Below are 27,464 nucleotides of genomic sequence, written 5' to 3' on the forward strand. Positions count from 1 at the left end.
TTAGTGGCTTTTTAAGCCTATAGCTTTTTAGGCAATGTTTAATAGGTACCTTTCTTACATATGTACATACTGTAACTCCTGCTCGTTTGTATTGTATATAAGGATTTTACATCAGTCAGAACTGTAAATAAATATACAAAATATATATCTATATATATATATCACTTTGGTTGTGTGTCTTTTATGGAGGTTTGCTCCACACAATGGGTTTAAACACAATTTCCACAAAATATACAACATAAAGCATATTCAGAAAAATGTTTACTACAGTAGCACAACCACTTGAACATGGCTTTGAATCTTGGATGGAGGAAAAAAAATTTAATTCCTTTTCTCTGAAAAGGACAAACAAGCACAAATTATCTCAGTTTATCATCATAACATAACATCTAATTGTTTTATCATCTGTCTTATCTATCATGAGGCAATATTGACTTGCCACATTAGCATTGTCCAGTTTTACAAGAAGCCTATCAGAGAATATCTGATGGTGAAAGCTTTTTCAGTGAACTTTGCCCTGAACAAGAACGCAAGCTTCGAAATAAGTGAACGTCTGATTTTAAATAAATCCCTTTAGCAAATGTTGAATAATGTGGGGCATTTGATGCTCTATTGAGTTCAGGTCCAAACTCTATTGTACCTGGAGCACTTTAGGACTTTCACAGAGTTGTTCTGAGGCCACGCCATTGTTTTCTTGATGTTGGACTCATCCCAGCCTGAGATCCTGAGCACTCTGGAGAAGGTTTCCCTCAGGATAGCTCTTTATTTAACAGTTTAACTGCATCAATTTTCCCTCTATACTGACTAATCACCCAGTCTTAGTTGCAAAAAAAAACATTCCCGCAGCATGATGCTGCCACCACCGTGTTTAATTGTAGAAATTGTTTTAAAGAGTTGATGCTCAGTGCCGATTTCCTTTCTGTCATTAAACAAAGGGAACCAATTCATCAGCCTTCAAGTGCTTCTTGCTGGCTGTCATGTGACTTTTAGTGATGAATGGCTTCTGTCTGGCCAATCTAAGGTGGCTTAATTGGTGGAGTGCTACGATGATGGCTGTCCTTCTGTAAGCCTTTACCGTCTACACAAGGGAGCTCATGATCTCATTTATACAGACCCTTACATTCTTGTCTCTTCTGGGTGCTTCCAATACTTTCTCGTGTTCTTTCCCAGACCTGTGTCTTAAAACAATCCTGTCTCGAGGGTCTACAGATAAAACCAGTCTACAGTCTTTAAAATCCATTATTTAAAATACTTGGTCAAAAACATTAATTGTTTCATTTTCTGTACATAAGTCGCATGGGCATGAGGCAGGGTACACCAAGGGCGGCGTCTTAATGCATCACAGGGCGCACACATTCACTCATTTACACACTACAGGCAATTTGGGAAAAAACTATTAGCCTACTTTGCATGTCTTTGGACAGTGCAGGGAAACTCCACACACACAGACGTGAGGCAGGAATCAAATTTAGAAATGGGGTCAAAATTAAATCTATTTTTGGAGAAAGTGTTTTTTTGATCTTGCATACATGTAAACCTGTTTTAAGGGACTCATTAAGCAATATTAGCAACCTTTAAAATGGCATAATGGGGTACTTTAATAGTGAAAACGGTATCAGTTAAATTTAATAACTGTATCTGAAAGGCAATAAAATTACTGACTTTTATTTCAGGGACTTCTAAAAATAAACTTCAAAGCTATAAGATGATGACCTTCATGGCAATTATAACTGAAAAAAGAGTCATACTGTAGATACTGCTATATTCCATAGTTAAAGCCAAGTCTAAATTTGTCCTCTGTCAGGTCATATCACTGATCATATTTGATTGCTGGTCAGATTGACCCGAGCTCAGGTCATACTGAACCATTAATTCCCCTCTTTAAAGTTTATTTACTCATCTCTATGCAACAGTAAGGATATATATATATATATACTTCAATACATTTTATTAGCAATTTATTTATCTGCTTTATATATCTTCTCAAGAAGGAATCTCCGCTCATTTACAACATAATTGCCACACTACAAAACGATTGACGTCACTCTGAGACTGACTCGCTATTGTTGCAACCTGAAAGAGCTTTAAAACACGTCACACACCGGAGGTGAGTTTGTAAAACTGCAAAACGAATAGCCTTCTGTTCTTGTTTCTTCATATGCAGGAAGAGAGCTAGGTCATATCATTGTGGGATGGTCCAGTCTGAAAGGAACCTTCAATTTTCTTCACCACATTTCATGAAACCCTTAGCAGCTCTGACTCAATAGCAGGTTAGCATGCAAGCTGTCAGGGATGGTAGAGTCTAGGCACCAATGCATTATTAGCAGGAAGTCTAACCAGAAAAAAAAAATCTAACCATATTAATACCACAGTATATTTGCATGACTTTCAGATTTTTTTTGTAGAACACCAGCATGTGCGGCACAATTCATAGTCAAGTTAAAGGTCAAAGGGTTCAATTTCAAACAATGTTTCCCAAAAACCTTTCTCATGATCTTGATAAAACCAACCTGTTTAGAAATCCTCTTAATGATTATTCCAGACCTACAAATTTACCCTCAATTTAAGCTTTATTTTAGATCCATTGCTTGATATCTGTGCCTCAAGAAGGGTTCAGTGTCTGGCAAAAATCTGGCAATTTTTTGTCATCATTTTTAACTACATTTTATTATTTGTTTGTAAGGGATCTTCTCCTTGAGGGATACCCTCCAGGAAATTTGTAAAATCCCTTCCTGGTGCTCTTGTCTTCGAAATTTCTGATAATTTCTCACAAAAAGGATTTCAGATTGACTGTCAGGAAAGATCGGTCCCAATTACTAAAGTTTAGTTCCAGATCTGCTCTTAAAAAAATAATTTCACATCTGGTTTTTCAGTTTCTTCAATAATGTTTCAGATATTCTGCATGAGATCTACTGTCTGAGGAACTTGTTTCAAATCTGTGCCTTGAGATCTATCATCCAGAAAAGTTCCTTCCTTCAGTTTCAGATCCCCTTGAGAAGACCACAAGATAGAAGGTTAGGTCCAAGATAGCAGGTTAGATCTCACACTTGATGTTTTATTTGCCCACCTGCCAAGTTTTAATTTACGGCACACTCCGTGGTGTCCAGTTCATGTGTGAAAATGATTCCTTGTGCTCCCAGATCCACTCTATCTTTATAGATGTGATAATCTGGTCATGCAGTACATTCAGGTCGTCAGCTGATTTTATTTTATTGCCACATAACATCAATGAGTCTAGACCTGAGTGACTAAACCAACCCCATATCATAACACTGTCTCCAGAGGATTGTACAGTGGACATTATGCATGATGGGAGCATCACTTCATGTGCTTCCCTTCTTACCCTGACGCACCCATAGCGCCGGAGTAGGGTCAATCTGGACTCATTGGATCACATGACGTTTTTTTTCCATTGCTCCAAAGTGCAATATTTATTCTCTAGAACAAAGCTTTTATTTTTGTCTGACTACAACTGTGCAGTTGTTTAGTCCCAATCTTGTTAGTTCTTATTTGGACAAAAATGTCTCAAATGAGAACTTTAAAATGAATTTGCCTGTATGGAGCACTACTTAGAAAATCAAGTACGATAAATAAACAAGAAGGTCCTGCGCACCCTATAGTGCTTGGGCCCTAATCGATGAATCATAATGCAGTATCCAATAGCAATTTGTTCTTTCCAGCGTCTTGTGTGAATGGCACTACAAATTCTGCATTATCAGCATGAACATAAAAAACCCTGGGCCAGTCAACCACCAAACAGTACACCATCAAGCAAAAGTTCTCATGCAAACCATCAGCATGAAGCAAAAGTTTTTAGTTTTTATTTTTGCGCAGACCTTAAGTCTTAAATGACTGTTATTGTTCTTGACCGAACCCCTTATGGACAAAAATAGTACTTACATACATGTTTTTCTTGGCCACCTCAAATGTAAATTACAGACATTCGCACTGACCTGGTTATGGTCAGGACTCGGGTAAGGAAGGACTGGATGATGGTCCGCTTATTCTTTCTGTCACAAACCCAGCAAACCGCGGCAGCTCCCTGTCATGGCTTTCTGCACATCAGTCAACACTGATTGAGAACAGTAGCATCTGTATGCAGTCAAAACAACAACATTAGCACAATGGCTTATTATTACTGAAAAGCCACACCAAGGAGACTGAAACAAACATAAAGCCTGAATTTTTATTATTGTAAATGCAAGGTCAGAGCAACACGACTGGTGTTTAGACGGTCAAGACAACTACTGTACACCGGACAAATCTGAGGAAAACACTGACATAATATGTACTGTTGCTTTTCATTGAACAGCAGGTTGTAAACAGAGCCATGTGACTTAAAGGTATGATTGTTGCAGTATAGAGATATAGATTCCACTTTGCTGTCATTGGACTGTACATGTAATCAGCAATGTAATGCAGTTTAACATTTATCGGAATTGCAAACTGTAGCATTATGCAAATAATAAAAAAAAAATTGCAGGATGAAGTCAAACCAGAACCTGTGATTGTGCGGGATAACAGTCATGAGAGTAAAAACTCCCTTTATTTCTCTATATAGTCCATTAAGGTAGAACGTTTTCCCAGTACACCAAAGCTTTGATCGACCTCTTTGTTACACATCTGAAACGCTGGCCTCCCGGGAACTCCCAATGAACCAAACATATGGAAATGACTTGAAGCGAGGTCAGGACTGTACGGGGGATGTGGCAATAACTCCCAGCCGTGTTCCTGTAATGTGCAAGGAGTGCTGGTGAATGATTGTGTGTACAGTTCCCACACACAGATACGTCTCTTCCACAAATTGGCGTCAAGTTATCTACTGATTTTCAAGGATCAGGCATTCTACTCGTTCAATCATCATGGGAACGTCTGCAGTGGGCTCCAAGCCACCTCTGCCGGAGTCATCATTCAAGTGTATGGTCATCTTTAAACCGTTTGCAACGTTTAAATGTTTTACTGTGGCTAAAAGTCTCCTCACCATACTGTACCATGTACAACTCAAGAGCAGAAATTGATCCATGTTTCACAGCAAAGGCATGGTACCTTCACGCATTTCTTTGCATACATTTAGGCATTTGGTAGACACTTTTATCCAGAGCGACTTACATTTTTATCTCATTACACATCTGAGCAGTTGAGGGTTAAGGGCCTTGCTCAAGGGCCCAACAGTGGCAACTTGGTGGTTGTGGGGTTTGAACCTGGGATCTTCCGAACCGTAGTCCAATGAAGATTTGCATCATCAATACTCATTCTCAATTCTGATTGGTCAAAAGATCTTCAATTAGTTTCTCTAACTTGGACATGTACTTGTAGAACAGACGCTGCAAACACACTTTATTTGGTGAAGGTTTCTCTGAGGAAACGTGTGTGAAGGAGTCTCCAGTGTCAGGTCTTTGCAACAGTCCAAGGAAAAGCTATACGTCTTTAATGTATCCTTTCAGATACATAAGCCAGATTGATGTATTATAAGAGACATAGGATAACTTTAAGGTGGTTACATCGACTTTTTAATGTTGTCTTTGTAAAAATGTAAAAATTTAAAGATAGAAATTGTTTAGAAAGTCTCCTGGTATAGGCTCCAGGCCCCACACGAGCCTGTATACAGGACAAAGACAATGAGTGAGTGAATTTCCTAATCAAAAATGTTTTAAACTATCCACTGGAGAGCCGCACTTGGTTATCGTATTCAGCTCAACGCTGGAGCGGATGTAGAGTATCACACACCCTGTAAATCACAGCCCTTTAGAATCACAGGCCCTCAATAATCCCTGTTGTTTAATGCTTTTATTACACAAGATCCGATCAGCAGCACATCAGAGAAGCCATGGCTAATTACATCCCAGATAGCAATGCTAGTCGTTGCTATGGCAGCGGGGAAGCGAGGAAGCTAAACGAGGAGCTAATAATCTCCACTCAATGGACTTTAGCACCTAATGGGACGTTATGTACAGGATCAGAAGCACCTGGTTTGCACAACTTTATATTCTATGTTCTATTTCATATTATATTTTACACTGTTTATCCTTCTAGTCCTTTTTGGAATTATTATTCTCTATGCATAATTATATATATAAGTTTTAACAGTAAAATGGATTTCTAATTATTTCCAGAAAGTTGTAGACCATCACAGTGGAGGCCTTACTGTATATGAATTTGTATCACCCTCTAGAGGATGAGATAGAAATGACAATCAAAATGAAAACCTTTTTTTTTTTTTTTTTTACAAATTCATCATTAATCATTACACTGTTAAGGAAGAACTTGAGTATGCACTTCCTGCGCAGACACTTTATTTTTAATTGTTCCTCAGGTTTCGTCCTTTAAACTTTAAACCACACACTCCTCAGCCACTTACCCATATAGACCTTCTTGACCAAATAAGGACTTCCTTAATCTTTAAAGCAGCTTACACCCTGTGCCATGTGCATTTTAATCTCTAGAGATAATGATGAGACCTTTGTGGCTCCAACACTCTTATTATCTCCTGCGCTAGACCTCGAACATCAGAAACCGGAACGAATCAGTGTGCAGTGACAGAAAAGCATAAAATGGCACTTTGAAACATGGTGTGTTTATTTAGGATCATAAAAGCTCCCTGCATCTACAGCATGATCCGTCTCATCAATTAAGGTATTAAGTAGCATTTTGGGTGATTTAAGTTATATATATTTTTAGATTTATAATACATTGAGCTCTATTTTGATTTAAAATTTTTGTTTTGTTTTTTACTGTATCATGTCTGTCAGCTGAGATTTAATAAGTGCAGGTTTGTTTACAAGGAGGGCCACAGAAATCTTCTTGTCAAAATCCTGTTTTTAGAATATTTAAATGAGGATTTTGGGATGTACTGTACTAAGAAAGATATAATCCTCAGCCTTATTTTGCACGAGGCGGGGTACACACGAGTGCCAATCGATCGCAAGAGCACACACACACATACAAAAAACACACAATCATAATTAGCCTAATCTGCATGTCTTTGGACTGTGGGAGGAAACCTGAGTACCCTGGGGAAACCCGCCAAGCACGGGGAGAACATGCAGACTCCATGCACACAGACCCTGAGACGGAAACTGAACCCTGACCCTCGAGGTCTAAGGTGACACTGAGCGCAGGTTTATTACAACAACAAAAAGAAGAAATAAAAGCATGGTTTTTTTATCACTACTGGAATAACCAGCCTGGATAGTGTTCATTAAAGTGCTTTAAAACAATGTTCAGGATTAACTGTTTCACTTCTGCTTAAGGATCATAAAGATGAGGTATTTATATCCTGATTTTTTTTTTCCAAAAATTTAAGATTGGTGAGTGAACATGAGATTTAAATCTCTGCAAACGTTAAAACCAAATGAACAAACCTTCCTCTGCTCTGCTCTTCACCTCAAACATCTTTCAACAAGACTGGAGGAATCTATAAAAAATATGTTCAAGCCAATAAATACATGAAATTTTTGTGACCAGACAAATTTGAACTTATTGCACCAGCTATTGAATGCTGCTTATTCTTGTTTCATTGGACCAGTGGAGGTTCATTAAGAGATGCATCAGGACAGACTGAAAGGAGATCTGAGCGAGTTGGGTCTATCATATGGGTAAACCACCCTGGGGGAAGGAATTGTGCCCAGTCCTCCTAACAGTTGCCACAGAAGGTCTCCTGATTCACCCTCGACACTTGGCTGACGGATTGAAGATGCTACCCGGATGTCAAGCTCATTTAAAGCCTCTTCAAAGACTTGATGTAAACCGGGATCTCTGCTCACTTACTACATCACTGTCAAAATGTCAAAAGTTGGAAAATGACCTAGACACCTATCGTGATAATGTACAGAGATGGCCACTGATGATTTTTGTGCTTATTCTCAAGTAGAAACGTAAATGGAGAACTTCTACTTTTACTCGAGTAATATTTTACCTAGGATGTCTCTACTATGACTCAAGCAAACAATATGTCTTTTGTTTTCTGGTATTTTGTTTGAAGCTAGTATCTGTTTTATTGATGAACAGCGCCTTGTTTTGTTTGTCTGTAGCATTTTGTCTGCAACCACAACACAACTTCAGAGGTGGGAAGTAACGAATTACATTTACTCGCGTTACTGTAATTGAGTAGTTTTTTCTTTTACTTCTACTTTTTAAAGTACTGTAGTTTTGAAAATCTATAATTTTATTTTACTTAGGTATGTTTTGTTTGAAGTACTGTACTTCGCTACATTTGAAATCATATTCGCTACTGAGTAAAAATATAAATAAATGAAAATGAAAAATAATAAAAATAATGTAAATGGAAAGAAAAAAAAAGTGCACCCCGGGAAAACCACTGCACCGATTGATTAATAGGCAGGAAGAACAAACACGGGAAATCCACAAGATCGATGGAGACGGACAAAACAGATGCCAGTAATAAATTCTTATGAAGCAAACCCCTGGCCATATTTAAGCGACCACTTTGATTTCAAGCACAAGAAAGGCAGCAGCTTTATTATGCAAAGGAGTTCCTTAAATTAAAACTACTTGGTAAGTAAAAAAGTAAATTTTTTATGAGCTACTTTTTACTTTTACTTGAGTAGATTTTTATACTGGTAATTTTACTTGTACTTTTCATAACAGTTTTTACTTGAGTACAAATTTTTTTTCCTCTTTCCACCTTTGCAAAACTTCATCGATAGAAAAATTTGATGACTGTTAAGAATATTGTTCATCCCTGTTTAGACTCAGCTCTGTGTTTCTGTCACAAGATGGAGCTGCTGTGCAGCTTTTTGCACTGCAACTCACTTTCTCACGTGTCATTAAATCAACAGGACGGAGAATCGGTTTCTGTTGTACTGTTTAATTTAAAAATAAACCTCTAATCACTTAACACCATCTACATTAAAAGTCCAGCATGCACAGCATCAGTCATTTTAAACATTTCTCCTTCCTTGTCTGTATCGCTCCTCTACACAGTTAAACCAGATGAGAGACGAAGATCATGCACAAGGCAAACGCACACACTCCAGTCGCCGTGACGATCAAATCGGCTGCCAACTGCAACGTCCGGGTATGTTGGGTCACGTAGGTTTGACCCAACAGCACAACTCGGGTGACTCTCGAGGGGGGTTCCTGATCTACCTGCGGTTCTGATTCTCTCTGCTGCGGTGATGAACGGTTAGGAGCAGGAACGCGTGGACGAGCCGCAGAGACGTGAGCTAAAGGAATGAGCGAATACTTACATGTAAAATAAAATTTATAATGAGCTGTCAGATTAAACCATATATATATTGGATGTCAATACACAGGAAAGGGAAGTTAGCGAAGAAGTCGTTACCGAGAGTGCTCTGCGTAATGGCGGCGAGCACGAACATGACAATTGTGGTAAGGGTCAGCGTGAGGTAGAAAGTGCTGCGAGCGAAGCTGTGCCACACCCGAGCCACACGCAGTCCAAACAGTGCCAGAGAGCATGGAGTCACTTCCTCCCGTTTACCCTCCAGATCCCGGCATCTAGACAGAAAAGCAAAAAACACGCGTTTATCCACAAACTAAACACACTCACACTCAGACATGACCATGTGTATAATCTCATGTCAAGGTGCTCCTGCTCTAACTTGAGCGTCTATCACATCAGAACAAGTTTTAGGTTTGTACGCGTTCGAGTCAAACCGGGACTTGTGATTGTGCAGAATAACAGAACACAGTTATAAGAGTGAAAACTCATAATCTTTATTTCTCTTCACTACACTAATGCACTTATCCCAGAGTTTTACTAGTGCTTGGACAGGTAGAAAGTTTTCCATTATCGGACTGCCGGCTTCAAATCTAAAACCCTGGCCTCCCAGGAACTCCTCTAATGGCCCCAAACATGTGGAAATGGCTTAGTTTGAGGTCAGGACTGTACGGGGGACGTAGCAAAAACTCCCTGTAATGTGCAAGTGGTGCTGGTGAATGATTGTGTGTACAGTTCACATGACAGATGCGTCTCTTCCGCAAGTTGGCGACCTCGACTTTCAAGGATCAGGCGTTCCACTTCCTGAATGACTGCAGTGGGCTCAGAGCCACCTCGGCTGGGATCGTCATAGAGCAATACCCTTAAAACATCACATGATCACCTGATAACAGTTTTTTTACGGCCTTATTCGCCAAAAAGTCCCGGTTTGACTTGAACATCCCTCACTGATAAATCACTGCTGCCTTCAGGTGAAATTTGACAACTTTAATATGAACTCCCCACCTGAGTAAGAGTTCCTCCACTACAGCACTCTTGTTCAGCGGTGGATCGGTCGAGATCCTCATCAGCTCCAGTACGTTCGGGGGGACGCTGTGTCCTTCCTCAGTCAAAACCGCCAGGTTGTACACGCCCTAAACGTTTACAGACGTTTATAGATTTTTTTGTGTTTGTCCAGACGTGGCACAGACAGTTTAACATTTAAACAGTTTAACAGTTAAACATTTGCATGTCTTTAAAAGGCGGGAGGAAACTGGGGAAACCCACGCAGTCATGGGGAGAACGTGTAACAACCCATGCATGCTGGTTCCATCCAAAGCTTTTCATTAAAGTTTTATTTCCTCTTTTTTAACACAGAGCTTCGTTTTAAATAGTTTTGGGTGTGTGTGTGTGTGTGTGTGTGTGTGTGTGTGTGTGTACGCTACCTGAGCACTGCCTCTCAGTGCCGCTCTGCTGTACAGCGCCATAGCCTTCACCATGTCACCCGTGGCACTGTAGTGGTCTCCCATCTTTAGCAGACCTGTAAAAAAGAAAAAGTATGAACATGAGATGTAAGACTAGATGAAAACATAACACTCTGTTATTGAAAACAGCAGAAGAATTGCATGTGTTTGCTTCCATGACTGTATATCACAGCAATTTATGAACAAACCTATTTGTTGTGCTTTGTTGTTAATTAAAACACGTTATAAAGAAACATGGCTCGATTCAACTTGATTAAAACCCTTTGATTCGAATCACAGACAAAATGACTTTCAAATCTCCTGAGTAATCCGATTCAACAATTACTTCAATGTAATATGATCTAATTAGGACTAATCAGCCTTATTCTTCAGCAGCGAGTGCAAACGAACCCACCTGATTCGTGTGGAGCCTGGTTATAGGTGGAGAAGTTATGATACCTCCACTGGCATTCAGAACTGTGTTTCAGGACCTGCCAAGGACAAGAGTCAGGTTCAGGATTTTAAAATCTACTTGTCATCTTACACACGGTATTTACTCATTTATAGCCATGAGCGGAAATATCTAACACTCACTCATTCATCGTCTATACCGCTTTATCCTGTATTCAGGGTCGTGGGGGACTGGAGCCTATCCCAGGAGACTTAGGGTACACTCTGGACAGGGTGCCAATCCATCGCTGGGCACACACACTTACTCACACACTACGGGCAATTTGGGAACACCAAATAATCTGCATGTTTTTGGACTGTGGGAGGAAACCAGTGGAAACCCACCATGCAAGGGGAGAACATGCAAACTCCATGCACACAGAGAGACGGGAATCGAACCCAGACCCTGGAGGTGCAAGGCAACATTGCTAATCACTACACCACTGTGCTGCTCCTTTTGAAACAGTTTAAGGAAAATTTGAAAGCTTTATTTAATATGATTAAACAGATAAGTGTTTGTTAGTATCAAGTGTATGGAGATTAGTTTTATACTGACATATCCATCCATAACGGGTTTAAGAAACAAAAGTAAAAGGAGAGAAATTAAAAAAAAGGGGGGTTTCCCTGGAAGACTAGACGCGTCTCTGCTTTCTAAAGCGGTTCAGTTTTGTTCTTTAGGATTGCTGAAACTCTCATCTGTCATGTCAGATGATCCGTTTTTTCAATTTTCCCCCAAACTTAAAAAAAAAAAAAAAAAAGTTACACTATTGAAATTTTTGTGACCTTTTCCCCTAGGATGAGCATCAAGTAAATGGTGCACTGCGGAACGCCTGGAGGGGACATTTTTCCAGTCTCCGAGACGGATCTTTTTACACACCCAGCATGGAAATACGATCTGGTGATTATAAAAACGTGCTATACGTGCTGGACTGGGGACTTACCTCGCAGAGGTGTGCGGCGTTGATCTGCGCCACGACAAAGCCGGTTTCTGCGAGCATGGCGTATTTCCACAAGGCCTCGTCCCTTTTACACAGAAACACAACATATATACACTACAGTGAGACTGAAATCAGAAGTGCAGATGGAAATGAAAGAATGGATGGATGCCCGTAGGTGTTACCATGCTCCGTGCTGAAATGCTCTCAGAGCGTCTCGGACGGCGAAGCCCAGGTGGCCGTTCTTCTCACTGGCTGGCTTCAGCAGACTTTGGAATTAAGGTTAAAAGTTAGACATGATGGTACACTCAAACAAGAGCAAAAACGTTAAAATGAATCAGGAGGAAAACACATAAATCACAATTTCATGTTTCATAAAACCTGATCAAATATATTTTGTTTGACTTTTGTTCGACTGCTTCAGTTGAGTTTTTTTCCACAGTGCTTGAGTCTAAATGGACTGACATGTTCTATGGATCTTGTAGAGGTTCCATGATGTTAACTGTCACTACACGTGATTGTTTAAGTCAAACCAGGACTTTTGGCTGGACAGAACAGAACATATTTATGAAAGTTAAAAACTTCCTTTATTTATATATATAATCCCCTGCTACTGTACACTAATGCACTTATTCCAGTGTTTCATTAGTGCTTGGATACCATCAAGGTAGAAAGTTTTCTCAGTACACTATAGCCGTGATCTAAAGCGCTGGCCTCCCAGGAACTCCTTTAATGGCCCAAACATGTGGGGATTTCAACAAAAGTCCCATTTTGACTTAAACGCTGCATGTATGAACAGATGTACAAAAGGTAACTTTTGAATAAAAGGAGCAAACCACTTTAGGAAGTGCTGAAGTAGTAACCAGGTTGTGAAACATCATACCGCTGATTAGTTTCCTATAAACAGCATGGTCATGAGTGCTTTATTTCTTACTTATTTTTGTTTTTGGGGGGATTTTTCCCCAATTGTCTTCCTGATTTAGTCGTATCCAATTCCTCCCTGTCACTAGGGGGCTCCACATTAAGGCTACTACCACTTAGTCGGGAGGGCCCTTTTCAAACTGCTTACTCACGCACCGTTGGGAGCGGAGTAACACACTCGAAAGACAGCGCTATCCGCTCCTTCAGCTCGCGTGAGCTCACAGAAGCCCCTGTTAATTAATGATTAATGTGGGAGCACGAAGCACCTCTCATCCCTCCCCTCTGAGAAACCTCGGCCAATCAGCTCCCTTTAGACCTCCGACTGCGAGAGGTTACGGCGTCACCCAGGAATCGAGCTCGCGATCTCCAGATTATAGGGCGAGCACTTTACCACTGCGCCATTTAAGGAAGCCGCAATGGGCCTGCATACGTACCTCACGGCTTTCTTGGGATCTCTGCGCACGCCCTGTAAGTGTCCTCTGGAGAGGTATGACGCAGCCTCCACAGCGCCGTCCACATGGCCCAGCTCACCTGCCTGTAGGAAACACTGAAACGCAGCTGTCTGAAACACACACGCACACATCATGTCATCTAACACTGAGAGATGGCCAGGATTCCATTTTAGCACAACGAGTAAAAGTCTTTAGATGTTATTCCTTAAAACGACCTTGTTGTTAAAAACTGCTAAACAATTTTAAGTTCCGTTACACCTGCTTTAGTTCCACCTACCTCGTTCCTGCCCTGTGTATGTGGGACAGCGCCTTTCAGGTAATATACACCCAGGTTAAACATTCCGTCTCGACTGCCGTTTCGAGCAGCCAGTTCGAAGTAGTATACGGCCTTACTTTCATTTTTTCCCATAGTGCTATGGTACCAGCCTAGAGCGTTCAGAGCGTCCACAGAACCCTGAGAATGACACACAAACTTATAAAAGCAATACTGGCTTATCACTTATCACATCATATATTAGCGATAAAGATCTATACCACGAAAATGCATTCAGCTTTTATTACAAATCTAAACGAATTACAAATGAACACATGATTCATCATTACAAATGATTTGCTCCTAACACACAGGATGCTGTGCGGCCTGGAAACATGTGTGAAGAGATTAGAGTGCCCCACCTACAGGATTATAAAAGAATGGCAACATTTTGATGAAATCCATCCATCCATCCATCTAGGAACCTCTGTAGTTTAACTAGGGACTGTGGAGACCAGTGGTGACCATGTATTCATGCACTACAGGCGATTTGGGAACGCCAATTAATCTGCATGTCTTTGGACCATGGGAGGAAACCAGAGCACCCAGAGGAAACACACCAAGCACGGGGAGAACATACAAACTCCATGCACACAGACCCTAAAGTGGGAATCAAACCTGGACCCTGGAGGTGCGAGGTAACAACTAAACCGCCACCAGCTTAAATGCAAACATATATAAACCAAAAAAAAAAAAATTTCAAAAGTCAATGTGGAAATACATTAAAAAGAAATGGTAATTAACATGTTATATAAGCATATACATGTTAAAAATAAAAATATGGACAAATATTCAGTGCAATGATTCGAAACTACACCTTGCTTATTTCACTTCACCAAACCTAAGTTTATTCCCGATTCAAAAAGCAGACTTGACATCTATGCAGAGCCATGTGCCCTCTTACCATGTCCGCCGCCTTCTCCAGTAGGTTTAATGCCAGGGTTCTGTTCTTCCTCCCTCCAAGTCCCTGATAAACAGAGAGCGGTACACACCGGTCATCACACCCTGTTTACATCTGAATGAACCAAGTTCACACACATTCCATGGATGACCAATGCTGATCTGGTTACCTTTTTCTCCTTTCCTTGACTGAACATGTCTGTAACTAAAAATAATCCAAACACCTACTGTAGGTATGCTCAGTCTACGCTGTGTGTTTAAACAGCACACCGACCTTCAGCAGCATGATGGCGTAGTCGTACATGGCTGTAGCGTCCGTCATCTGCATCGCACTCTTGGCGTACCACCGCAGAGCCGCGCCGAGGTCTTTCGTCATGCCGTTGCTGCCGAAGAACGACATCCGTGCCAGGGTTTTCTATCACACAGACACACTCTCTGAGCAACTTCAGCCACATAAGAAGAAATAGCATTGCTCAGAATTCTTCAACATAACAGAATCTATGTCACTTTCCTTAGCAGAAACGGTCATGTTTATGTGCAAAAAGCATACTTGGGATTCGACGTCTCCTCTCTCTGCCTGGTGTTTGAGAAACTGTATGACATTGTCCGAGTCGCCCTCTTGCATCTCAAGATCCGCCGGGTTGATTAAGTGCACGTGCTCAGTGAGGGATTGCTGGATGTAAACAGATCTCGAGATCAGATGTGGTCGTGATTAGACCTGGACTTACAGACCCCTTACCAAATAAGATACTGGTGTTTAGCATTAGTCTTATAAGTAACTCTATATTCAGTGCTTCCTCATCTTGTTAGTTCGACCTGCTTTGAATCAATGGAAATGTAATATCTTACTGTACCACATGTTTTAGAGGTGGAAGGGAGTTTGTTTTTTACTAGGAAGTGTGGAGCGTGTAGCTCAGTACAGCTTCCACGAGGGGCATTAAAGTGAAAATTGGTCAATTACACTGTCTATATACTGTATTTGGTTAAACCAAATCTCTTTTTCTGACTCCAGCGCTCAGATTTGACCTGCTTTGCATGTAGGTGGCTCAATCAGAATGGCAGTCAGACATTGGTTGTTTTTTTATTTGTTGAAAACTTGTTGTCTTTAAAATCTCTCACAGGATCTTTGACAGGAATTTGTTAAGAAATGAAGTGGAAAAACTTTGAAAACCTATCTCTAAAACACGTGAACGTAGCCTGGATTCTTTAGGGCAATTTAGAGAATCTAATTGACATACTGGCATGTATTTGCAGAGAGGAAGAAAACCAATGACCCTCAGAGGAACCCACGAAGTCAGAGTGAGAACGTGGAACGTGGTTTCTTTCTGTGTGGACGTCCACACAGAAAGAACCTAGAGCGCAACCTTCACCACTCCTTATTTGATTTACAAGACTTAAAATTTGAGTAGATGGTAATAATAACCAATTGGTTTAATTATTTTCAGAAATCATGCATTAAGCATTTTACATTTTACTTAAGAAATCCATGCAAAGGCTACTAATGGAGGAGGTTTGGATATGGCCATTTCCTTTTCCTAAAGTCCTTTTTTATGACACTTTTAAAGTTAATGATTTCAGAGATATAGTTAGTAGACTCAGTATGCCGATGACCAGATCTCACCTCAGAGTCCTGTATTTTTTCGCGGTCGATGCTGGTCTGCCTTCCCACGTTGGCGTAGTAGCCGTACGCCACGTCCTGGTCCTCAGGGAAGCCGTCCAGACCCTGCATGTGCTTGTAGCCCAAATGCAGCAGAGCCAGACGCTCGTCTCCTACTCCGCCCATCAGGCTGTACATGTGACCCTGATTAAAAAAATTGCCATTAGATTAGCATGGCTACACTCCATATGAGAACGTTTGCACAAGTCAATAAGTCTAGAGTTTTTAACTATACACACATGATCTAACATTCCGCAAGCAATCAATACCAGATCCTGTGCCGTTACCTTCTCCTGGTCCACTGGTACGCCAAGACCTGATAGGTGTAAAGTGGCGAGCATGAGAGCAGCCTTGTGATGACCCCAGCACAAACACAGCTCCAGCTGCTCTAATATCGAGCTATCAATGTCTCCCAGACCGACACCAGCTAACTTCTTTATCACATCTTGGTAAAGACGTTGGCCAAAGAGTGCTGCTTTCTTCCTGCTCCATGGGCCTAGAAGAGGAACAAAGCATTAATGTATCCCAAAGTACCCATCATGCATTAGAGATAACCAATGAGAACAGTAATTACAAAGAATCAGTCTGTAATACAGTTTTTGAGAAGACATATAAAGATGGGAAACAGTTCTACAACTAATCCTTGCATGTGCGCTCTAAACTGATATCCCATTTACCTGACATCAGTTCGTCCTCATGCCTCCTCAGTATCTTTAGTGCGACACTGGATTTCATCTGAAGATCCCAAGACCACGTCTGCACGCACCTCGTCTGAACAAAGGTTCTCCTTAACTGCTCGTAATATGACAAACAGACATCTGAAAGAGTACAAAAGTACATCCACAAAGTGTTTTACAGCTCGAAGAATGAGTATCTTAACAAAATCCTGATTTCATTTTAGTTTCTGATGAAGTCATGGCAGTTCATGAGTAATATGCCTAAAGATGAATAATGGGATAATACACTGATCAGCCATAACATTATGATCACCTGCCTAAAAATGAGTAGGTCCCCCATTTTTTTCCTCAAAAACAGTAATGCACTTCCTTTCTATGGAAGCAGCATTAACCTTTTCAACAATTCGAGCTACAGTAGCTGTTCTATCGAATCAGACTACACAGACCTGCCTTCACTCCCCATTTGCATCAATGAGCCTTGGCCACCCATGACCCTGTGGCTGGTTCTCTGGTTTTAATTCCTTGGACCACATTTAGTATGTCCTGGAAGAATGTAGAATTTAAGTGACTCTGACAAGAGACAGGTTTAGATGGCTAGAGGACTGGGTTAGGGCAATTCCAAAACTTTTTTCGGCTATTGTATGATGTTTCTGGTCTGCAGAGGTCAGAACCTACCAAAAGGCCCCCAAGAAAGAAAAGAGCAGTGAACCAGCAACAAGGTCATGGGTGGCCAAGACTCACTGATGCTCGTGGGTAGTGAAGCCTCATCTGTGTAGTCTGATCCAATAGAAGGTCCACTGTAGGTCAGGATAATGCTGGTTCACATAGAAAGGTGTCAGAACAAACAACGCATTACTGTACTGAGGGCAAAAAGGAGGGACCTACTCTAGGTGTAAACCAGGAGTCTGACCAGTGTGCCCACTGTCGCCTCAGATTTGTGTCCTAAGACGCTCCTTTTGCTCAGCTCAGATGTAAAGAGTGGATAGTTGAGGTACTTTAGGCTTCCTGTCTGCTTGAACTCTCTAGATAAGGTCTTTTTACTCACATAGTAGGTTTTGCTTATCTCTAGAGACTGTTGTGTGAGAAAATCTCAGGGGATCTGCAGTTTCTGAAACCAGCACATCTGGCACCAACAACGATGCTAATCAACTAAGATCACATTTTCTCAGTTTCTTATGTTTAGTATAAACATTAACCAAAGCCTCTGGTTTGTACTCGTGCGATTTTAGACTTTGCACCGCTTCTAAACAACACACTAACTGGTTAACTGTATGAAAATGCTAGTGAACTGGTGTCCCTAATAAACTGGACAACGAGTATAGTCATTCATAAAAACCATTTACCCTTGGCGGGGCTGGCTGTGCTGTCTTGCAGAGCTTCTACGTAGCCTTTAGTCATCTGTTTAACATCCTCACAGCGTCTGTGGGCTTCATCCAGTTCCTTCAGTGTTCTCTCAGGGGTCAGAGGGTTCACCAGCTTCACAAGTAAATCCATGTTACTCAGTGGTGGAACAAAAGTGGTAGTGGTGTTTGTTTTTTTTAGCTTAAAAATGCTAAAGTTTCACACAAGCAACAAAATTGGTGCGTACTTAAGAAACAACAATAGCTAAGCTAGCTGGCTTTGTAAACACTAAGATAAACTAAAACTTTCAGCTAACGTTCTCTTCCTAGCTAAAAGTTTGCTGATGAAGCTTTCTAATGTAATTTAAAAACAAATAGTTGCTTGTTGTTTGCAAGCTAGCAAACATTAGCTAACATTAGATGGCAAAGATCGTTAACGATTTTAGTGTGATTAACTTGATTTTAGTGTGATTAACTTAGTGTAATGAATCTAGGGTAGAGTATAGAGCAGCAAGCTAGCTATGAAGCTATTACAGCTAGTTGTTATTAGTTTTGGTATTAGTGTTTGTAACCCTTAAGCAATGTGTCTACGAATTTTGTGCTACACAAATTTGCAAACCAATATCCAAGATTATTATGAAGCTAGTTCCAACTCAAGTTGTAATTAAAAACAATCCTACTAGCAAGTTAGATAACATTAGGATAACTCTTACAATGTTTATATGTAACTAGGAGGGATATAAAAACACCAAACTGACAGAAATCTGTGTTCGCTAGCAAACTTACGCTAACATGTAATGAGAGTAAGCGCTAAAAGACTAGTTCACGCTCACCTTTTTAGAACCTAGGCGGTAAAATTTAACTGGTCCGAAATAACCGTGAATTCCTGGCATGTACAGGCATCCACCAATCACGAAGTAACCTGAAGTGTCATTATACAGGACAGCATCCTGAAAACTGAAACGTTACACAGATTTTTATACAAACATTTATATTGTGAAAATCATTCGCACAGAAACAAGCTAAAATCTTTACATACATGCTGTAAACATCAACTATATGGAAATGTGTTCTTAGCTGCAGCTTTAGTCCTTACACTATATTTACACTAGCAAGCAAAATGGCATCGCATTGTTGCTTGTGGCTGTGCACTGCACATTTTGTAGTTTTGATTTGTTCTAGCTTCTTAAATGCTCAGGAAAAAAAAAAGCTAACTTTACTAGCTATACATGCAAACGAGGAGCAACACTGATCTTTGCTGCTTCCTTCCAAGCATCATAAGAGCATTATACATGTTTACTGAGAGGCATTATAAGACAGGATAACAGGTGAAAAGCATAGCGCAATGTTGTGAACATTCTCGAAAAAATTAAAGATCGCGTGTCGCTTTGTCTCCCCCTAGTGAAAGCATTGAGTAAAGACAGAATCGTTATGAACTACAGCTGTGTGATTTGACTTTGGGGTAGGCTCCAGGCCGCTATATATATACAGAATAAATTGGTATAGATGATGAGTGAGTGATATTTTATAGCGTAGAAACATTAAATGGTCTAAAATTCATCTGCATATTCTATAAAAAAGCTACAATGTTTTTGTACAGTTTTTCAAAATACAAACTGCTTCCATCCTGTGTAAAATACTCGTGTTTGGCAAGAGTATCGCTTCCTTAATTTTTTTTATTTATGTATGTTGGTACACTGAGCATGACTTGGGTGATCGACTGTATTTTTGGAAGTTAAATAAATAAATAAATAATAACATTATCCTCTTTTAAATAATGAAGATCAGCTTTATATGTTTTAGTACAGTAAGTTCAGGGACACAAGCTAGCAAGCTGTTAAATCCTATTAAACATAATGCATATACAGTCCACACTGCCAAAGGCGCCTTCATGCGGATTCTCCATGCAATTAAACATATTTAAAAGTATTTTATTTTATTTATTTACACATGTTCATACTTATAGACAGCTTCCAGGAGGTGATGCTCAGAGTTGGCCTGTGTGATTATGAGCTTCACCTGGAGGAGAAAACAAAAATCACAGCATGATTTACAAGCATGGGACGGACCTCCAAGCATGAGTGTACATCTGTCATTGTTTATACTGCTTATACTTGAGATAAGGATAAGATGTTAAATATTTGTACTGCTATAACGGCAGATCGGTCTTCAACTGTTTCTGAGCAGTGAGGAGTGCGTATGGGTCTGATTATACGAAATGCAAGTTTTAAGTAATTCTGTGATTTGTCAAATCATTTAGTATCAAAATATAAACATTAACTATATATATAAAAAAAATCCATCAAAAAATATGGATTAGCGTTAGGTTAAGGGTCAGTTACCAGTGTGAATTTATAAAACATTACACTAACAATTCTAGAAGGAAAATAAACCTCGGGAAAAAAACTCACGATTCTGAACCATTTAAATCATAGACAAATCACATATTATTTCATATGCAAATAATATTTAAATCCAGTTTAATGGCTTGATGCCTAGATGGCTGTGAAAAAGTTTCTCACCTCTGAAGTCTGGATAAAGAGGTCCAACCGGATCCAGGTCCGGAGAGGGAGATCTGTGAAAGCGGTGAATGCCTTTTCCACTCCGGAGGTCAAACACACCTGCACTACGATGTTCCCTTCACCAGGAAAAACAAATAAACAACAAAAACACACACACACCAGTGAACACAGATACGTTCAATAAGTCTAGCAGGCATGAAAACAAGAAGGAAGCTATTTTCATAGGAAAAGGTCATTTGACTAACAAAGAATGGAGAGTAGAAAATATAGCTGTGTTTAATAGTGAAAGGAAGAGCACTTACACACACACACACACACACACACACACACTCACAAGACTCAACAGATTTGTGGCCTTAGGAAAAAACACTTGTTAGCGAGACTAATCAGAAGTTCTGGTTTCAGTGAAGCACATCAAATCACTCACATGGTCCAGCAGTGATGCATTGACATAGAGTAAGTCACCTGTATTACTCAGCAGTAGGAGAGGGGTTCCGTATCTCCTGTGCTCGTTCACGTGCTTGATGATGCTGCAGAGCTTCTCCCTGCACCACGTAAGCAAGTATATCCACACCGACATGGTCTGTCTGCAAAACAGCAGCGACCCATTAAATATAAGCATTAAAAGATTTTTTCGTACCATGAGTTTGTACCTAATTGTGAACCACAGTCCATCGGCATATGCAAATACAAGAACTACACAAATAGAAATGCAAAGTTTAGCCAATCTAGTTGTTTGGTCAAGTGGAGGTCTGACTCTGGATCTACCTTATTGACTAATTATTACATTTTGACTATACCATTTGCACCTACAGTATGTACATAAATGTACCGTGTACAAACATGGGCGTACATGCAAGGTCTGAAAAAATCCCAATCTTTTAAAAACCGCTAAGTTTAGTCCCAGCCTCTTTACATTTCCAGCATTTGGACATCCTTATTAAAAAAGGCTTTATTTTGAAAAAAGGCTGTAGCATAGAAAAATGTAGAAAAAGTGAAGCGCTGTCAATACTTTCCGGATGCACTGTATCTCATTTTATTGTACATCTGTGAAGTTGAGCGTTGAACACCTTGCTCGATGCCCCAATAGATGGAGTTTGATGTTGTTGGGGTTTAAACCTATAACCTATAGACCAGCAGTCCAGCATCTTAACTGTAGTCAAACAGCTTGCCTTTTGCTCAACCTAACAACGCTCGTAAATCTTGCCTGGGTTTCTCTAGAGCTCGCCAGCTTGCCGTCTTCAGCTCTCTGTTGGCGAAGGCCGGAAACGTCCGGATGACCCCATATTTTTCTCCACTGCTTGCAAATGGGAATGTTAGAAGTCTCACGACATCTGCAACATAATTAGACTGTTAATCATTTGAGTTATAGATTAATGCTGTAGATCATATATAATAGAAATGTAAGCAGCTCTGAGTAGGTGGTTCTTGATAGCCATTGACGGCGATGTAAGCATGTGTTTGAGTACACATATGGACGTGTTCATATCAATCACCAGGTAACGAATTAAAAATAATCAATTGTGAACCTTCTCTAATATATATATATATATATTTAAAAAGGACAAACATGGTTGTAAAGCAACAATGATCAGGCCCAAGCACCTGTGCCATCATTATGTTAAGACCTTCAAAAAGCCCCAGATGTCACTCAATATGATGTCACTTAGGAAGTTATTAGCCACTTCTCTGCATAAGTTTAAGACATTGCAATGGCTGAACAAGACATCAGAAATCCCCTTGCAATTTTGCATCCTCATTGTCTCGAGATCAAACAACCCAAAAAAACTAGAGTAGAGTTAAAGACATGCATAGTGAAAGTTTTAGGATTTAAATGTGTTTTGCATGTATGCCTGCAAGTGTGTATGAGCTATGCACCAAAATCTTGTTGTGCCATGCCCAGGACCCCGCCACTCAGGCACCCTAATGGCAGCAAAATCCAACCTATTGGCTGACTTTTATGTCTTTTTAAGCAAAGAAAAAAAAATCCTTGAAATTCTGTCATAAAAATTGAATATTAAAACTCTCTACATATGATAAGCTACGAACTATAAATAACAGCGATTTGCCAATCAGAATCCAATATTGTAACATGCTGCTCACAAGCTCTTGCAAGTCTGCGTAATTTTTCGCGCTGTTCGCATTTTCTCAACGGCTACGAGAACAGTTCAAGCACAGCAAGAAGAGATGAAGGTATACGCACAAATCCTCTCAGCAGAGACGCCATGAAAAAGTGCTCGCCCTATCATCAGGAAATGATGAGCTGTTTCGATCCCCGGGTGATGCTGTTAACCTCTCACAGCCGGAGGTCTAGAGAGAGCTGATTGGCCGAGCTCTCTCTGAGGGGAGGGATGAGAGGTACTTGGTGCTCCCACATTAATCACGGCTCTACAGCCAATCAGGGGCGTCTGTGAGCTCGCGCACGCAGAAGGAGCGGCTAGCGCTGTCCTCCGAGTGCGTTACTCCGCCCTTAACAGTGCGTAAGTGAGCGGTTCGAAAAGATACGATTGGCTGGCGTCACATGGTTCAGAGGAAACACGTGATAGTCTTCAGCTCTCCCGGCTAAATGGTAGTAGTAGCCTTAATGTGGGAGCCCCCTAGTGACGGGGAGGAATTGGCCACAACTAAATTAGGAAAAAATCCCCCCCTAAAATAAAAATTTGAGAAAAACATAAAACATGTACATATCTGGTGTCAGACCAGATTGACTTTGAAGACACACCCACCAGTCTGTAATTTGTATCTTTCTTTTTTGACAAATTGATAAATTGACTGTAATAATAATCCAACTTACAGTTTAATATCCATAAACTGGTTACCGTAGGAAAGAACCCACCTGATTCAGGAGAGCACATCTCAATTCTGGTCCTGGTCAGATTCCACATCAGCTCCGCGCCCCATGCCGCACATCTGCTCGGCGATTTAGTAGGACGGTCTGAAGGCGGAACCATCCATAGAATGTGAAACGTTCTCAACGCGGCTCGCTCATACTGGCTGAATCCAACATGGCTGATATTGCTTTCTTTTTCATCTAGATGCACCAGCCAGGTTCTCAGCATCACATCACTGACTTCCACTGTCCGCCTGAAGAAAAAGTCTCTCTTATACAACACCGCAGCAGGAAAAGTAAGTCGTATCGTCCTTGTTCTGGCTTTTTTTAACTGCTTGACATGAGTCCATGATCTCCTAAAGGTCACAAGTCCAGTGGTTTTTGGTGTGGAAAGCACAATCTCGATCCCCACTCTGCAAGCCCTGGAGCAGGTATATGCTATCCGCGCACTGGAGTTGACCGCCATGGTTTCAGGGGCCGAGATGAAGTAAAGAACCTCACCATGAGCGTTCCTCTGCAAAGGTGACATGGTGGTGTGTGTAGTGAAGTGGCACTGAATCTTGAACAAAAGGAATAAGACAGAATTAATAACTAGCACTTTACGAAGAAACCTGAAGGAAATCTATGAATGCGTTGTAAAACATCTGGTGCCATGTTGTTATGGAAAATAATTAAAAAAAAAAGGTGGTGAACAGATTTGAAGAAGACACACTCAAAGTATGAACTCAACAATGCCGGGGGTTAACATTTAAAATTTACATTTAAACATCTGTATCTCTAAATGCCATCTAATAAAGCATCTGTTTCCTCTTTCAACCCCAACTTTCAGAAAGTTTTTCTTTTACTACTGTGCAATTTGATGCTTTAAATCAATTCCTTTTTGTTAGATTTCCATGTCATCCCTAATACTTGATAACTTTATTTTTTGTTTGTGGCCTATTTTAGTGCTTATTCCGCTAATATGATAAAAGTTATCTGCGGAATTAATGTCTAACAAACAAGCTATCACATACTGTAGAAGTGTCCGTGTTGTCTTCTGATTGGACAAAAAGCACAACAGAAGCAAAGCTCAGAGTGTGGACATCAAACCAAACATATGCGCCAAATCAAATATATGGATCAGATGATCCGAAGTGGCGCGCAAAAAGTTCTCAAAGTAGGAGAACAGACAAAAGAAGGACAACAACATATGATCTTCCATCATATGTACATACAGTATATCTTACCTTTACAAATATTTACAAATATTGCTTGCTAATTTCTCCTTATACAGCTAGCACATTATAACCCATTATAAGTGTGATACATAAGTGTGATTCACAATAACATAGTCCTACTGCACATATGCACACAGTCATTTTATATATTATATATTTACTGTACATACAGAAAAAATAGATATATTTAACATGCACCTTGTTCATTTGAACAATACCAGTATTTGCATCGATATTCGAGGGACGTTTAAGTCAAATAGGGACTCATGAGCAGAAGCACTTAGGCACAGTATGGTGGTGAGACTCTGACGTCTGTGAATGACGATCCCATAGTCAGCCAGTGGAAAACCCGATCCATAAAAATCATCAGATAACTTGTTACCAAGACAAGTGCAAGTGTCCACAGACTGATGCGCAAGAGACGCATCAGTCTGTGGAAACTGTACACTCAATCACTCACTGGCACCACTTGCACAGTACAGGAACTCGTCTGGACGTTAATGCCACATCCCCTGATACAGTCCTGACCTCACTCCAAGCCACTTCCACATGTTTGGGGCATTAAAGGAGTTTCTGCAAGGCCAGCGTTTCAGACGTGAAGCAGGATAATGTCTCTGACGCTCTAAGAAAACTTTCTACCTTGATGGTGTACAAGCACTAGTGAAACCCTGGGATAAGTGCATTAGAGTAGCAGGGGATTATAAAGAGAAATAAAGGGAGTTTTATACTCTCATACACTGTGTTTTGTTATTCTGCATAATCAAAAGTCCTGGTTTGACTTGAACACCCCTTGGGTATACATTTCTATTTGCACTTTTGGTAGATGCTGATAGATGAATATCATTGCTCACTACATGCACTGTGCAATGACAATAAAGTTGTATCATATCTATAGATACATATCTATCCATCCATCCATCTGGCGTAGTGATTGGCACTGGTGCCTTGTACCTCCAGGGTCTGGGTTCGATTTCCCTCTCGAGTGTCTGTGTGCATGGAATTTGCATGTTTCCCCTGTGCCTGGCGGGTTTCCTCCCCACAGTCCAAAGACATGCAGATTAGACTACCCAAATTGCCCGTAGTGTGTGAATAAGCGTGTGAATGTTGACCTACCACGGTCGTAAAAATGAGAATAAATATTGTACAATGGTCACCTCCACAGTCCCTTGTTGGTCTACAGAGGGTCCTAGATAGTTGGATGGTTGGTTGGATGGATGGATGGATGGATGGATCTATCTATCTCTACCTAAAGCAAGTGATGCAGAAGCGTTTTATTCCTTCAGTTCATCTCTTGTATACATTCCTCTTTCATCGTAACACCCCGCCTCGACTCCACTGCACTCGTCTTTGCTGAAACTCGTTCAGCTTCATTGCATTCTGGGACTTTGAGGCCAGTGATTGCACCACTAACTTCTACACTGCAGGCTGGTGAAGTTAGGAAATGAGGTGGTATTCTAAGAAGCGAACATCAAAACCTGAGTGTTTACTTTGTTCGAGGGGGACGAAATATTTTCTCCCATCGAACCCGAACAACATTTAAAGCACCTTAAACAAAACAAAAAGAAAAAACAAACAAACAAAAAAATCTACATAATACAGTTAATGTGTTTCATTTGCTTTTATATCTCAATGTTAATGGGAATTTCATTTTTATTGTACTGTAGTTTTAATGTACCTAAATAGGTTAATGTTAAAAAAGCAAGAACTTTACTTTAAGCATTTAAACTTGTAACTTTGTAACTTTTGAAGTCCTTTATCAGCCTTGCTTTTTATAGGATGAAAGAAGAACTTGTTGAAACAAGCTGAACAAACACAAGCAGGCTGTGTTCAACCCAAGTGAAAGTGTCCCTGCTGCCTTACCACTGAGAGTACCGCAGCACACACCGCCGCTCCGCCGAGGAAACCCGAACTCGGAGAAACTCTCATCGTCAGACGCGTTAAAGCATCGGTTCGGATCCGGTTCAGTCCACTTCAGGGACTCGTATGAATTGTAAAAAAAAATTAATAATAGTATAATTACAAATAAGTCAGAAAAAATGCAAACTTTCTTGTCGCTCTCTTCATTCTCGTCCACAGGAAATTTGTTTACTTGTGACTTGTCACTCTTCCGTATGACAGAAGAAGGTGGGGCGGAAAAACTGCACCTGCTCTGCCATTGATGCCGGAGTCGACTCACTGATTCACTGAACCGATTCACTCATCCGATTCTTTCTTTTGAAGTAAATCGAAACGCGTCCGTTTGTCACGTTTTAAACTTGTTCGTGTCACAGTTTTACCCCTTAGATTCACTGACTGTAATGTCAATGTATCTCACTGTATAAATTTAAATAAATAAAAAAAACAGAATCAGTACTTTGGTGAGCAAACACAACTACTTCAAATACTTTAAAAGAGATTACGTCATAAATGACTAATCAATCAGCAAGTCACTGAAATAAACTTTTTTTGATTTATACACATTCACATTCTATACAACCTAAAAAAAAATTTATTTTGATAATGTAAAGCTGCTTGGCGACAATGACAATTGTTAAAAGCGCTATACAAATAAAATTTAATTTAATTTAATTTTATTTTATTAACAAAGTTTACGCAAAGAGTCAATATTT

At 40.2% G+C, this 27,464-nt stretch overlaps 1 protein-coding gene across 1 annotated transcript; it reads right to left on the reverse strand.

Annotated features, from left to right (window-relative positions):
* Positions 1–8,811: 8,811 nt before the first annotated feature.
* Positions 8,812–26,930, reverse strand: LOC128510706 (protein sel-1 homolog 3). Its single transcript, XM_053483170.1, has 23 exons — positions 26,716–26,930; positions 23,645–24,197; positions 22,016–22,142; positions 21,274–21,395; positions 20,809–20,924; positions 20,247–20,305; positions 19,120–19,243; positions 18,290–18,422; positions 16,947–17,087; positions 16,557–16,765; positions 16,234–16,413; positions 15,163–15,285; positions 14,887–15,027; positions 14,617–14,679; positions 13,677–13,853; positions 13,382–13,509; positions 12,212–12,295; positions 12,033–12,114; positions 11,057–11,132; positions 10,624–10,718; positions 10,205–10,332; positions 9,305–9,477; positions 8,812–9,185 (listed from the first exon to the last, which is right to left on the reverse strand). The coding sequence occupies exons 1-23, from the start codon at positions 26,779–26,781 to the stop codon at positions 8,944–8,946; spliced, it is 3,342 nt and encodes a 1,113-aa protein (XP_053339145.1). The 5' UTR covers positions 26,782–26,930; the 3' UTR covers positions 8,812–8,943.
* Between the last annotated feature and the right edge of the window lie 534 nt (positions 26,931–27,464).

This window comes from Clarias gariepinus, chromosome 22 (assembly GCF_024256425.1).
Source record: "Clarias gariepinus isolate MV-2021 ecotype Netherlands chromosome 22, CGAR_prim_01v2, whole genome shotgun sequence".
Lineage (NCBI taxonomy): Eukaryota > Metazoa > Chordata > Actinopteri > Siluriformes > Clariidae > Clarias > Clarias gariepinus.